The sequence below is a fragment of the Strix uralensis genome, chromosome 5 (genome assembly GCF_047716275.1).
Source record: "Strix uralensis isolate ZFMK-TIS-50842 chromosome 5, bStrUra1, whole genome shotgun sequence".
In the NCBI taxonomy this organism is placed as follows: domain Eukaryota; kingdom Metazoa; phylum Chordata; class Aves; order Strigiformes; family Strigidae; genus Strix; species Strix uralensis.
In genome coordinates this window covers 43,491,157-43,505,332 of record NC_133976.1, presented here as the reverse complement: position 1 = coordinate 43,505,332, position 14,176 = coordinate 43,491,157, and the positions used below count along the sequence as shown (strand labels likewise).

General features: G+C 42.0%; 1 protein-coding gene across 3 annotated transcripts in view; it reads right to left on the bottom strand.

Annotated features, from left to right (window-relative positions):
- The window catches only part of ZDHHC17 (zDHHC palmitoyltransferase 17), an 80,891-nt gene extending 71,023 nt beyond the window's left edge, over window positions 1-9,868 (bottom strand). For all 3 annotated transcript variants that reach the window (XR_012629221.1, XM_074870630.1, XM_074870631.1), the window contains exon 1: window positions 9,750-9,868. Coding sequence is in view for 2 of the 3 variants with exons in the window: in XM_074870630.1 (XP_074726731.1) it covers window positions 9,750-9,812 (63 nt within the window). In the remaining variant the exon portion in view is untranslated. The remainder of the gene's footprint in view (window positions 1-9,749) is intronic.
- Between the last annotated feature and the right edge of the window lie 4,308 nt (window positions 9,869-14,176).

The window sequence follows — 14,176 nt, the reverse complement described above, 5'->3', positions numbered from 1 at the left end:
CAGCCACTCTATGCAGAGGTCAAAGATCATGCGATTTAAGGCACAACTGGTAATAAGTTAAGTTTTGTTTCTTCAAAGCAAGTATCCCCAACCAATAGACTGCTTCCTAATCATTTACTTACAGATGCTCTTAAATTGAACAGTGTTATACTTTAGGAAGCAACAGATTCACAAGTAGGCTTTTCAGAAGGTCTTGTATTTGCACATGTAGTGTCACCAGCAAGTGCTATTTAAAACAGCTGCACTTACTAGCATCTGTAAAGGTTAAAAAATTTAAAGCTTAAAATACTATGGTTTAAAGCTTACTTTAAAGTTTTGGTTTAGTCAGCAACTTACATTAACATGCATATACATCTTTTTTGGCTTTGTTTTCAAGGAGTTTTGCACTGTGTTCTCAGCCAAAATCTCAGGATTTTGGAAATAAAAGTGTATTTTTTTTCTAAGTGATTTAAACAGGTCTACGTCTCAGAGAATATGAGCTTGCAGACCTCTCAACATAAAAAAAAAATCCCTGAAAACTAGCTTTAATAGTCAGTCATCATGACAGTAATTTAAAACCAATTATGCATTTCACTCTTAAAGTGCTAAATTTCAAAAATGTGCCCAAGTATATATCTAGCTCAATCCTGATCTTCAACTACTTGGAGAAAGGGAAAAAAACCAAACAAACCCACTCTAAAATTCCCAGAAAAGGACAGTCTGAAAGTTCTTTTTCAAAGATCAAAGTTCTTCATTCAATTTTCAAACCTGGTAACCTCACATATTCAAAAAAGTATACTGAAGGTTCTGCTTTATTCAGCAAGTATTTGCCAAAGCCACACTCAAATGTAAATTAAGCTGCTTAGCAAATTTATAGCTAACTCATCTCTAAGGAACAGTGAAAAACTTAAATCAAGAATTAAAGCACTGGCAAGTGCACATGACAGAATGAGCAGTCCAGCTATGGACCCTCTTTTCTCCTTGGCGCATACAGAAAAAAAGTTAGTACAAGTTGCGCTCAGTCCTCATGGAAAACTTCAATTCACCATTCCCACCACAACCTTGAACCAGCAAAGGGAGCTTCAAATCAATAGCCAACTAAGCAAACTCTCATTCCCACTTACGATGAACACAGGCTGGTTCACCTACCACAAGCAGTAAGTGCATGAAAGGTGTTTCTAGTCATGCTGATAGTTTTGTGCAGCATATGAGAGACAGCTTAGTAAATATATGGTCTGACAGTTAAGAACAGTCCCACTCTGTCCAAAGCAACCTTCCAAACTGGTAACACCTGCTCACCCTCTACCTTCTTCTGTCAGTACTGTAGTGGACTTGATCCTACAATGAGTAGGTTTAGTGGACTGGCAGAAAGTTATTCACAATTTTTTTGTAGATTATGAATTTTCTGGTTTATTTCCCTGAATTGGTTCCCCCTGGGACCAGACAAGCACTACTTGCAGATGCGTGCAGCTGGAAGGTAGGTTTCACAATCAGCTTAAGTCAAGCTACAACTGTCCTGCCATCAGAAGGTGTGGTCACACTCACAGGCCTGGCTGCACATTCTCCATTACCTCTTACCAGTTCTCACAACATTGCAGTAATGGTTTCCAGTTAGATCAGGTCACAGCCTTGCAAAGCAAGAAGCATCGCAATTCACCTACTGGCCACACAGTTGCCAAGAGCTAACCCCAGGAAGGGTAAGGGATTGTGTCTGGGTTCCACCATGGCTTTAGACCAGCTTAAACCCAGTCACAAAACCACATCCTTCAAAGACAGCAATACAAGTGTTTTTAAAGCACACTCTGATGTCCTCCCTTCTCCTGCTACTGTGCTCCCTCCTTCTTGAGTCATCTTCATCTCCCCCTGATCTTCAGCAGCTTTACAAGCTCTGACCACAGCATACCAAAAATGGAGGATAGTGGGAATATCTCCCCTCACAGAGACAATCAAGGAAACACTTCTAAAGACCTCAGGGCATCCTACAAGCATAGAAAGAAATTACTAGATTTCAAAACTGCACAAGACAAATTGTAGTCTAATGTTACACCATGTACTGGGCATGACAGGCTTGAAGGTTCAATTCGGCCAGACTTCCTCTGACTTCAGAAAAAGCTTTCAACTTTGTTCTACAGTCTCATTTGCATCAGACCCCAGTGTTTCTCTCAACTATAAAGATGCTATGCAAGTCAAATCTTTGTCTCATGCTGTCTTTGAAAAGCATCAGAGGACAGTGTGAATGCTGAAATATCCATTACTGCGGCTGCTCCCATCTAAACATGTTAGCATCAACAGCAATACTACCCAGTTTTCAAGCAAACAAACACTTTCCTCTTTAATTCCATAAATTGGATTCTGCAAAGTTAAAAACGTAACTCTTCCACATTTATAATGTCTCATGACTTTCCTGAGCAAACAGGTAAACACAGAAAAACAAATGTTGAAAGACTAAAATTTTGTGAAATACAAGAGAAATAAAGTCTGTGCCTAACAAGTAACAGCAAACTGAGTCAACACAAATTCAGGTCAAACCAGACATTTATCACTGATGCTTCAAGAAGGCCTGTTTCAGAAGGTTGAAAATCAATTATTGCCCAAATCAGAAGAAAATATGTAGAAGAACAACTGTAAATAGTTGAAATCTATTTTAAGTGTTTTACTAGATGCCTGAGAACAATGTTACCACTGAGAAGAAGCCTAGAGTGGTGAAAAACTGCATAGTTTACAAGGGAAGCGAGAACAACTGCAAAAAAAAATCTTGTAAAAATGGCAAGAGAAGCATTGACAATGAGCGTGACAGATCAGAAAAATACAGAAAACTGAAAGGCAAGCAAAAGGACACAAGACATCCCTATCCCTGAAAGGGCAGGCAGCATCTTAACAACAAAAGAAGGGGACAAAAGTTATCAAGATTACAACATAAGCATGATAGAACTGTCAATAAGAACACAAAACCACAAAATCTGAAAACGTTCAATAAATGCAGAACAAAAACAGCTGAGGAAAAAGCCAGAAAATTTAAATATCTTGTTGCCATGATAAAATGCTTTTGAATATAACAACAAATATAATTAAACTTCTTTAAAGTACAGGTTGTTTAGGTCAACCATATAGTCCAAAAGATGTAAATACTGTTTTTCATTAAGCCTGAAGAAACTCCGGTGATCTGGATAAAAGATAACATGGGTTATAGATAATTACCATTTGAAGTTATTGCTGGCTTTTCAAGGTTTGATATAGAATTAACAAAAAAGCAAAGACTAGTAATGCTAAGTACCATGGCTTCACAGAAGCATAAACCCAGCACTTTCAGTTGATAAAGTAGTAGTAACGGTCAAACACTGTTAATAGCCCAAGTGTTTGATTTAGTAGCATCTGATATTTTGATTAGGAAAGTAGAATATAAGAAAGTTACTGTGGTCTATCGTACATGTATTAAAAACTAGAGCTGAACAAGCTTTATTCTTAAGATTCATTCTGTGGCTATTCTACATACTGTCATAGTTAAGGACTATGTTGGCCAAAAAAACCCTCTCTTGCTCTTTTCAGTAGCTCACATTTTTAAAACCTCAGGGGAGTGTCAATATGAAAATACTATTGAGAGGACACTAAACAGAGCTTGTTTTTTGACCCCACCCTATTTCATGGTTGTCTGCAACCTAAGAGTAAACAACAGTTAGGAGGTATGTTATATACTGAGGGGAGAAATGGGGATAAATAATACTGTTTCTGATACAATATAGCTCATATTACTTGGGGAAGATTGGGACAGGACAGATTAAGGTGTTTTCAATACCAATAAAAGCAAAGCCATATCTAAACTGAAGACCCATCCTAGAAACTATCCAGAAAGCACTGAAAAGACTTGGAGGTAGGCAATCATCTGGGCAAAAGCTTCCAGTGTGATGCAGTTCCCAACAAGACCAGTACAATGGTCTATACATACGGGGAATGCCAAGTAAGAATGTGGAAGTTGCTTTACTACCGCAGCTGGCCCTGGTGAGAATACTAGAACAGTTCTCAAGGTCACTACTACAGCAGCTATTGCACTCGGAGCAATGCCATGAAAACACTGAAAGAATGAAGAATGTGTCTCAATGAGAGACTCAAAAGGGTCAGTAAGACTGCAGACCCTAACAACAGTGTAGGGATCTGATAATCATCAGCATATTAAATAAATACAGACAGACCTGTATTTGGATAGATAGATCTCAAGATGTAATGAACAGAAACAAATTAAATTCAGACTACAAACAGGTTTAAGTCATAAACAGGCTAATTAAATCTGGGGGCAACTTTCCCAGCTATACAATATTATCTGTTACTGTAGGATTTTGTTTATTTTCTTGCTTACTTTACTTTTACCCATAAAAAGAATTAGTTCATTAAAAAACCCTCACTGCCTGCCTTAGAAGGTTGGATTAGATCTGCAGTCTCCTCTGGCCTCAAACTACGAAGCTAACCATGATACGCAAGGCAAGACTCAACCTTCAATATTAAGCAGGCTAATTTGTCTGAGACTTCATTGTTTCATCCTCCTTTTTAAGTAAAGCAATAAACAATAACTGATCTCTGAATGAGCTCAGAAATGTAAGCTTAGTCCCCGGAGTGATCCTGACTAAACTACAGAGTAAATCCTGTACTCCAGACAATTAAGAACAATCTGCACCACAATACAACCCCAACAGTATCAACATAATCCCACAGGGTTTGTAATCAGGCTGCAAAATCAGGCCTTTTGCTGATAGTTTTAACAGAAGATATTGGAGCCAAAGCTATCTACAGTAAATTTACGTATTTTCTTCACACTGCCACCAAAGAATACATGGAAATATTATGCTTCTAACTTCCCAGGTAGTTACAAATTGAACCACAGGGAGAGAAGCTAAAGATAAAAATGAAGGCTTCCAGCTGGGATAAATCCTGCCAGAGTCCGTAACTCTTAAAATTTTCTTCAAAATTTGCAGGAAGATTTTTCTGACTTCAGAGTAAGCCAAAAACCCCCCCAACTTTCACAGCCAGAATCCTTCTAAAGCCAAAAGAGATCTGTAATAACCAATAACTTCCATTTCTCTCAAACATATCCCACACAACCTAACGACACTGGTGAATGCACTACATAGCAGTAACGAAATAGATAGTCCTCCCCAGTAACAGTTCTTACCATTTAGGAAGAGATGCAGCCCTGAACAGCTGAAACACCTTTGGCAGTTCAGGCCATATTAGGCCACACACCAAGAATATTTTCCAAACAAAAAGGAGCAATACAAACAAGATCGTTTCCTAAATATCCCCCAATTCTTGGATTTCAAAATAAAACATCCAAGCCCACCATCACCTGCCACAGAACAGTCAGGAAGTTGGTCTTGTTTAGAAGATCCAAGGAATTTAAAGCCAGGATGCCTATTAAAATCATTCAGCCAAAGGATAACAAGTACAAACAGTATGAGTAGCATTCCCATACTAGGGCTACACTGTATAAATGGAAGCAGAGCTTGCCATTGTAACTGTCACCAGAAACCTGAACACTGGGAGAAGGAAACAAACTCAAAGAGACTACTCAGTCCGGCATTACTGTGCCACCCTAGGGGGATCTGCATCTCTTATACAGGAGCTACTATATCGCGCCGTAGGGCAGCCAATGCCATGTCCACACTGAGATCTACACCCACAGGACTTCCTCTCTCTGGTCATTCGTGCACTTCACAATCCTGCTGAAGAATTCACTTATATGAAAGAGGTGGTACACCACTCACAGAATCACTCACCCCAACAGAGTCTACACTCCTCTCTATTTGTGGATTTGAAACACCACCCAGTTATCCACGTGCAGAATTCAAAAGCTTGCATTTGGTCTCTAGAAAGACACCCATACTCAAGACGAAAACATCAGGAGCTGGATGATCCACCACCACCTTCCTTTCTTTGTTACAATGATTACTTACCCTCACCATTTACCACTTGTGCCTTTCAACTTGATCCCATTCAACTTCACTTTCCAGCCACTGGATCTTGTTAAATATAAACGGAATAAAGCACTGCATCTCAGTAAGAAAGTGTTTACAGGGGGCAAGAAGGTGCTTTTCACTGTTCCTAATAAATGTGAACAGGTTTTTTTCAAGCCTTTCACTGTAAGGCATTATTAAAATAATTCTTAACTCTCTTCCACACTCTTCATTGTTTAACAGTGACTTTTAAAGACAAAACTTCATCATTAGTATTACCACATGCTCAGCCAAAAGTCATCTCCTTGTTCCTAATCAGGACACCACCTTTAAAAAAATAAATCAAGGAATATATTACTTGTTTTTTAATTAAAGCATTATACTGGGAGCTTCTGCTGAACTGCTTGTTCATATTTATATTCTAGCAATCAATAAATTTGCAGATACAATCCCATGCCTCTGTTCCTTATCTTCAATACATTACTTCAAATATGGCTCCACTAAAGTGCACTTTGTTTTACTAGCATAACTTAACATGAATTCTGGATCATTTTATACAGTTGCTGGGTCCTTCCCACTTAGTACCTATTCATCTTGTTCATCTGCAAGTTTTATTAATGCCAATTTTGTTATTACTTCCAAATAATTCATGGAAACAAATCTCAAGTCTAGTAGAGTAACTCCTCTAAGACTTTCAGGAATAATGACATTCAAGAATAATTCTCTCTAGCAACTATTTCCAAGATAGACCAGTTAGCCAGCAGTTCTCCATCAATTTATCACACATTATAAGATCATTCTAAGTATTACATGAGCAACTGATGTCACTTGTTGTTCTTCACCACTAAAATGATATTTATATGCTTTGCTGCTCCACTAATAATCTTACAACAATGCTAGTAGAAAACACTGGGATCTACACTGTCATACTGAGCTGAACTTGTGGTAAGAAGAAAGAATCAATATACTTTAAAACAGGAGTCTATTATATAAGTTCAGCTTGCTTTCATGTGGAAGGAAGGGAGGCCCGTGAACTCAGTCAACAAGACACCCCACAAAACCCACCAAAAGCAGTCTCATCATCAATTTCCTAGAGCATTCACATTTTCAGCCATGCTTCTACCTCTTCTTACCAAAATTACTCAAATCGCTTTAAGCTGAGCCTTTAACAAATGAATAAACAGATCTTCCAGCACTCCGTATTTAATTAATTTTTCACTATTCCCAAGACCACCCTTTCTCCAACATTAATACTGTGTTCATAATATCTCACGGCAAAACACAAAGCCATAGAGCCCATATAAAAAAACCCCACATCCCTTCCAAAAAAGCCCCTCAAAAAAACTTTTAAAGTAATCCAAATTAGCCAAAACAAAGACAGTAAGAAGTGAAAGCATCATTTTATTAAAAAAAAGAAAAAGCGCACAGAAAAAAACAGCTGGAAAAGATGCATAGAATCATAGAGTGGTTTCGGTTGGAAGGGACCTTAAAGATCATCTAGTTGCAACCCCCCTGCCACGGGCAGGGACACCTTCCACTAGACCAGGTCGCTCAAAGCCCCGTCCAGCCTGGCCTTGAACACTGCCAGGGAGGGGGCAGCCACAACCTCTCTGGACAACCTGCTCCAGTGTCTCACCACCCTCATAGGGAAGAAATGACATAGTGAAGCATTACACAGATAACAGTAGTATGGAACATAAGAAACCAGGAAAGATTTTGACTGTCCTATAAAAAGCATCAGTTTTATACATATACAAATGTAAAAACTAATTATATGCTCCAATGTCACTACTTATATAAGGATATGATGCTATTTTCTTAAAAAGTAGAAATCGCTGAGTATTAAGGCCCCTGAGCTTCAAAAATGACTGAACACAAGTGTACTACATTGTTCAGTGGGCAGGTCTGTGACAATACAACTCTGCTACGGTACAGAATCCTCAAGCTTTTAACAGCAACTCCAGAAATGCTCTTTTAACAGCCAGTCTCACCAGCAACATTAAAAACATCCTTCTCTTTTAAAGCTTGTCTCCACAAAGGGATTTTAAGGACTAAGGGAACACCCACTGAAATCCACGTAAATACTACCCTGTGAGAATAAGACATAGTCAGACACTCAGCATTTCCAAAAAAATCAAATTAAAAAAACCCTTAAGACTAGTTAGACAAATGATATTTATTGCACATTAAAATATTCGGCTTGGTGCTACAGCACACGATATATATTCACTTCCTTCCCCATCTTCTCTACACATTCAACTTTATACACCAGAAGAACAGTATAAAGTTCTACCAGCTTGCTTAACTAGTGAAAATCATCAATTTAAATTGAGACATTTTTGTTCACCATATAGTAATTACTCAAAGTTAATTTACCAAATAATAATGTTCAATCTGAAGAACACAATGGTTTTGTAACAGCCTGTAGAAGCTTTTTATTCCATTTCATAGTTTTAGACTGCCCATCTAAAGTTTCCACAAGTTAAGAATATTTTCTTTCAAAGAACATCAACGTCCAACAGTCTGGATCGTTACTGAAAATTTCTGTCGCTTCTGAAAAACATCAGACACTGCAAATGAGCGTAATTCTCCAGTTAGTCTGAAGAAACATGTAGCATCAGTCTTGACACACCACTCAAAAAAGAAAAACAAAACAACAAGAAAAATTGGGACACTTATTGGGATGCATTGTTTTGCTATTTAACCTTCAGAAAAGACGGGTCTATTTTAAAGTCACAAGTGAGCACAGTCTGGAGAAGCAGAGAAGAGTGGGTAGGATACACAATCACATATAGAGGCCTATAGAGCCTCTTCAAGTCATCAAGAAGACTGAAAGTGTCTTTAAGATGTTGTTTAAGGAAAAAGAGTGCCATCTGTTTTGCAAAAACTGGAGCCTGGCATATGCACTAATCTTTTCCGTAGGCTGAGAAATCAATTCTTACAATCCTTAATGTATCAGATGACAAGTCCACAGGTGAAAGATTTTCTAAACGGTATAAAATACATTTGAAAACATACTAGCCCTCTAACATGCATGCATACTGTTGACAAAAGTGGGTGGCACAAAAGAAGAGTAAAAGTATGACACGAAACGACCTCTACATGTTACCTGTAAACATTCCTCCCACCGCCTGGGCAACACATTGGAAAAGACAGACCGTTTGCTTTCAAAATAAACCCCACGCCGCCCAGGGAGCACCGGGCTGGGCTGGACCGGACCAGGCCCGACCCGCAGGCCGGTGCCAACACAGCATACAAGAAAACATTTATTCCTCCTCCGAACCGCTTCCCGCCGGGCTGCCGGGCCGCAGCCCGCCCTGGGGGGGCGGGGGCGGGCGCCGAGCCCGGCGGGGCACCGAGCGCTGCTGCTGCTCAGTGACGCCGGTGCCGCGGCACCACCCCGGCGCGGCTCTGCCCGCGGAGGAGCGGCTGGGTCGCGGCGGGCCGGGGGGCAGGCGGGGCCCCACCGCCCACCTCACCCCCCAGCCCAGTGCCGGGCGGGACCGCCGCCGCCGGGGAGGACGCCACAGGAGGGCCCGCGGCAGACCCTGCCCTCCTCCCCACCACCGGCACCAGCACCAGCATCCTCCTCCCACCCGACCGCCTCCACGCCACGGCCCGGCCCGGCCCAACCCAGCCCGGCCCAGCCCTGCCTAGCCCAGCCCGGCCCGGCCCTGCCCACCCCGGCCCGCCGCCGCCGCGCACACCCAGGCCGGCAGCGGGAGGCGGCGGCGCACCTCGCCCCTCACCCCACCTCCCGCGGCGGGCACCGCGTCCCGACCGCGCCCCGAGCCCCCGCGCCGCCGCCGCCCAGCGGGGTGCCCTCACCTCCGGGTGCAGGATGGGGACGCAACCCGCTTCTTTCTCGTACTCCTCCAGAGGCGCCGCCATCTTGGTACGAGCCCGCCGCCCGCTGCATGCCGGGTAATGCGCGCCCCCCGCCGCTCCTCCCGCCCCGCGCGCGCGCGCGCGCCGCGCCCCTGGCGCCCCCGGCGGTGGAGGGCGCGCAGCCGAGGGGCGGGCGCGGGCCCCGCTGAGGGGGCGCGGGGAGTGCCCGCGGCCGCCGCTCCCCCCGGCGCCTCCGCCGCTCGCTGCCGGAGCCCGGTCGCTCCCCGACGGCTTGGGGAAGGGCGGTGCCGGGGAGACGCCTCCGCTGGGAGCGCCGGGCGGCGGCGCAGCGGATGCTAACGGGCCTTGGAGCCCCGGCGGCGGCCTGAGGATGAGTCTGCGGGGGGATGTCAAAGCAGAGGGCCGCCGCTGGCAGGTAGCTGGCACGGCACGACGGGGCGGGGCGGCCGCCGGGAGGCCTAGGGCTGTTTCGCCGGATCTCCAGAGGAGAGCTGTGTGCTGCTCTGCCCGGTTGCCCACCCGCCTGCCCACAGCCGGCCAGTGCCCGCGCCAGCCGGATAGCCCGGCCTTACAGGGCCCCGGCCCCTTCAGGCAGGGACCGGCGGGCTTCCCGGGACCGCTGCTCTGAGGCAGGCAGCCGCCGGCCGAAGAGAAAACAAGCTTTTTGCTGGTAACTTTGTTGTCTGGAGCAGCATGTTACTTTTTGGAGATAATCAGTGCTCCTGAAATGAGTATTTAGTGTAATTTAGGTTTTGGGAGATACTTCAGCTTTAAGTCCGTTATCATTTGGAATGAGAGCAAAAGGGGAGCTCCCCTGTACATTTAAAGTTGATTTGGTTCCAGACTGTCTGTCCAGTTTTCTTTGGAAGTTACCCTCATGCCTACTAAGGAGCAAAGTGAACATGGGAAGAAAATAAGAGAGTTTTTAAAAGGCTTTCGCTCGCAGCTGCAAGAATGTTTGAAACCCCGCAGTGGTTCTGAGGACATCTGGAAGGGATTCCTTCCAACCATTTGTACCCCACTGAACTGGTGATTTCTTACATCCTGTCACGCTATCCAGATGGCCAAGCTATCTGCTGCAGATTCGGGGGTCAAATTACATGGTGCGGGAAATAGGTTTGGTTCTGTTTAGTTTGTAATTTCTGTTCTTACAAGCTGTGTAATACACATACAGTCAAGATTAGGAATCCTAAAGCTCTTTAATTCAAATTTCTTTTTAATAAATTAGATTTTCTAAAAAAAAAGGTTTTGCAATTACAGAATGTTATCACTGGTTTGACTGCTGCTTTGTATTGTCGTATCTATGGTGTTCACATCTGCCTTTGTGAGAAAGGAACCTTTAGGTAATACATTTTGTGTATCATAATACATTAAGCTCATAAGCCTAAAACCCCACAATGATATACTCTTCATTACTCTTTCCTATCTCATACAAAATGTAACAGAGAAGCACTAATAAAATCTGACTACAGCATTATTAAAATGTTAAACCATAAATATCTGTTTTCTGTATGACTATATTTAAATTTAAAATTGTCAGGAAGAAGAATGACATAGGATTTAGAAACCGGGGGTGTGAAACAGGTCTAAAAGCACAGACTTGAAACCATAAGGTACTGAAGTGCGAAAAGAGCAGAGCAAGACACAGAATATACAGGAGAGGATCTTTTTTAAACTGTGTATATTATTAAATGTACCAGGGCTTAGATATAATCTGCAATCTGATTTGCCTGGAGGAGAGGGTTTTCAACCCCCTGCAAACCCCAGAAATAGAAATCCTATCAATCACGACAGTTCTCCACTCATATTTATAATAAGAGTAAGGGTGATAAAATAACCAACAATCTTTATAGTATTTTTACTATGCAGATTATTTTTCCTTTCAGGTCTAAAGAAGGTATGCTTCATCCCGTGGCTCTGAACTGGATTGTAATTGCATACCCTGACATCTGTGTAGGTATTTATACCCTGTTCTTCACAGGTCTACACATTTTGAAACCAATTCTGTTGTCAGAGACACCTGTACAGAGAATTTTTGCCATGAAACTTGGAGTCTTGCCTGTGTATACAGTTCATGTGCCGCCTATTACATCCTTCTTCAGAACCGAGTGTCCCTTTTACCACTGAATAACAGCAGAACTAGAATACAGGAACGTGCTAACATGTCTCTGCATTAGAGCTCTTAATTCAAAAGCTAGTGGTGATTCAGAAGTTTAAAAAGTTTTCCACACTTCAAGCATTCCATCTTCTCCTAATCTGTAACATGATTGCTTGGGAACATGGTTCTTTGCTGTCTTACACTGTCATTTCAGGCAGGTTAGCATCTGTGCAGAGTAAGTGAACAGCAGCTAGAAACCTAACAATCTGCTTCAGCAACAAAGTTTACACTTATTTTCCACAAAGCTAAAAGGCTGTAAGATTAGGTGTTTTACTGGACTCTGCCAAAAATTCGCTATCTGACCTTGAACAATTATCTTACTCCTCAATGTTTTACTTTGCTCATTTGTAAATCAAGTACTATGTCACCTAATTCAGAGGGGTACTCTGAGAATTTATTATCATTGCAGAGCAATTTAAGGCTCTCAGATTGAAGATGCCTTGTAAATGCCAGGAATTATTTTTGATCAATGGCAGAAAATGCTCTTCTGCCTGGTTGCACTGGATGGTCAATAGCTGATGTGTGAAGTGTTTTCCATATTGACCAAAGAGGTTTTATCCAGTGCTACTTATGAGGCATGCAATAGGGACAAGTCTATAATATTAGCTAAACAGCACATGCACTAGAAAATTATTTTAGATTCTAGACTGACTTAAGGAAAACAGAGTTCACCAATACCACAGACAAACAGATTTTCTTCCCTTTGCTTTACATTAATCGCTGGAAATGGACACAAAGTCTAGACACATTTTAGTTTTCAAGTAAGATAAAATACAGCTTAACTGCGAAGTAAGTAGCACAAAATCTTATGATTATTCTGCAGCATGAATTTTACCTTTTTTAATGAAGAAAAAAACCACCTTTGACAGAGACAAGACATATTTATAGAATACACACGGTTCAGTACTAGGGATGACTGTGCAGCTATTTTAGCTCCTATCTTTCACTAAGCTGTGAAATGTGACAGTGAAATAAAAAATATTTAAGATACATGTCTTAGTAATAGTTTTGTATTATGGTGTTACCACTTAAAGCAACTAAAAATGCGAGTAAACAATGTTTACCTTTGCAACTAAATATTGCAATATAGGCTAAGTATTTGCTATTACAGCAGGCCAAAATTTAAAGTGAAAATATTGGCATGTCTTAGTACAAAAATAGGTGCTAAGTCAAAAATACCCTAGAAAAATGAGTATTTTTAGAAGACCTGTGTTTATCCTTCACTTTGCATACATAGTTTTCATCAATCTTATTCTAATTAATACATCATGAGACAGATTTGCCACAATATTGAAGCCTCTCTGAATTTTTCCCTTGCACAGTCACCCAAAAAACTAGCTTCACTCTCAGGCTAAAATATCTGGGGAAGCCATATTGTATTCCTGTTCTCTGAGTATGTTTGCAGAGGAGCTATGAGTAATTATCTTTATTATTTGCTATGTACACTTCATTTTCTACTCACACTACTGTTTGAGCCTCATGTTTTCTGTATTGGAAATGACACCCATCCATCTAAATGTGTATCGCAAAATGAACGTATAAAATGTGTCATTCTACTTGGGTTTATCCAAGTCTCTGCTTTCTCTCTGCATTCACACCTAGATGGAGAGTACCTGGTTCTCACACAGTTTGGACCAGTCTGGGTGACTGAAAGCCTGTGAGTTTGGGTGACTGAAACCCCCCAGGTGGCCCTTCCCTCCAGCCTGTTCCTGCTGCTGCTTCTTGGAAGCATTTCTGTGACATGTTTCTGGAGGGTAAACTACTGCAGCATTACCATATTCCTGAGTGTTTAAGTATGCAGTGGGCTCAGAAACATACCCTTCTTTACAGGCTGTGTAGGTCTGTCTTCTATGCGGGGGCCAGCATCTTTTCATTGTCCTAACATCTGCCTGGCTGAAGCTCGCTCCCTAAACTGTGATGGCACACCTCGTATACTGCACTTCAATCAATGTCTCCCATTTCTGGTTTGACTATTGGAAGGCAAGCCTAGCAGCAACAGTGTAACTTGCTTCAGTAATGTCATTTTAATCCCATGCTGTAGGTTCTCAACATTTTTAGAAACTCTTACTCACTTTAGAAAGTCTTCTCTCAGCATAAGAGGAAACAACCAAGAGGGAAAATTCAGGTGAAACTAGTGAGCCACTTTCAGTAATAGGGAGAGGTTCACAAATGACATTTTGCATCCAATGTGAACAGAACTGTGGAGAAAAACTATGCTGGTACGACTGTTTTTCTTTTCAAAGAGAGG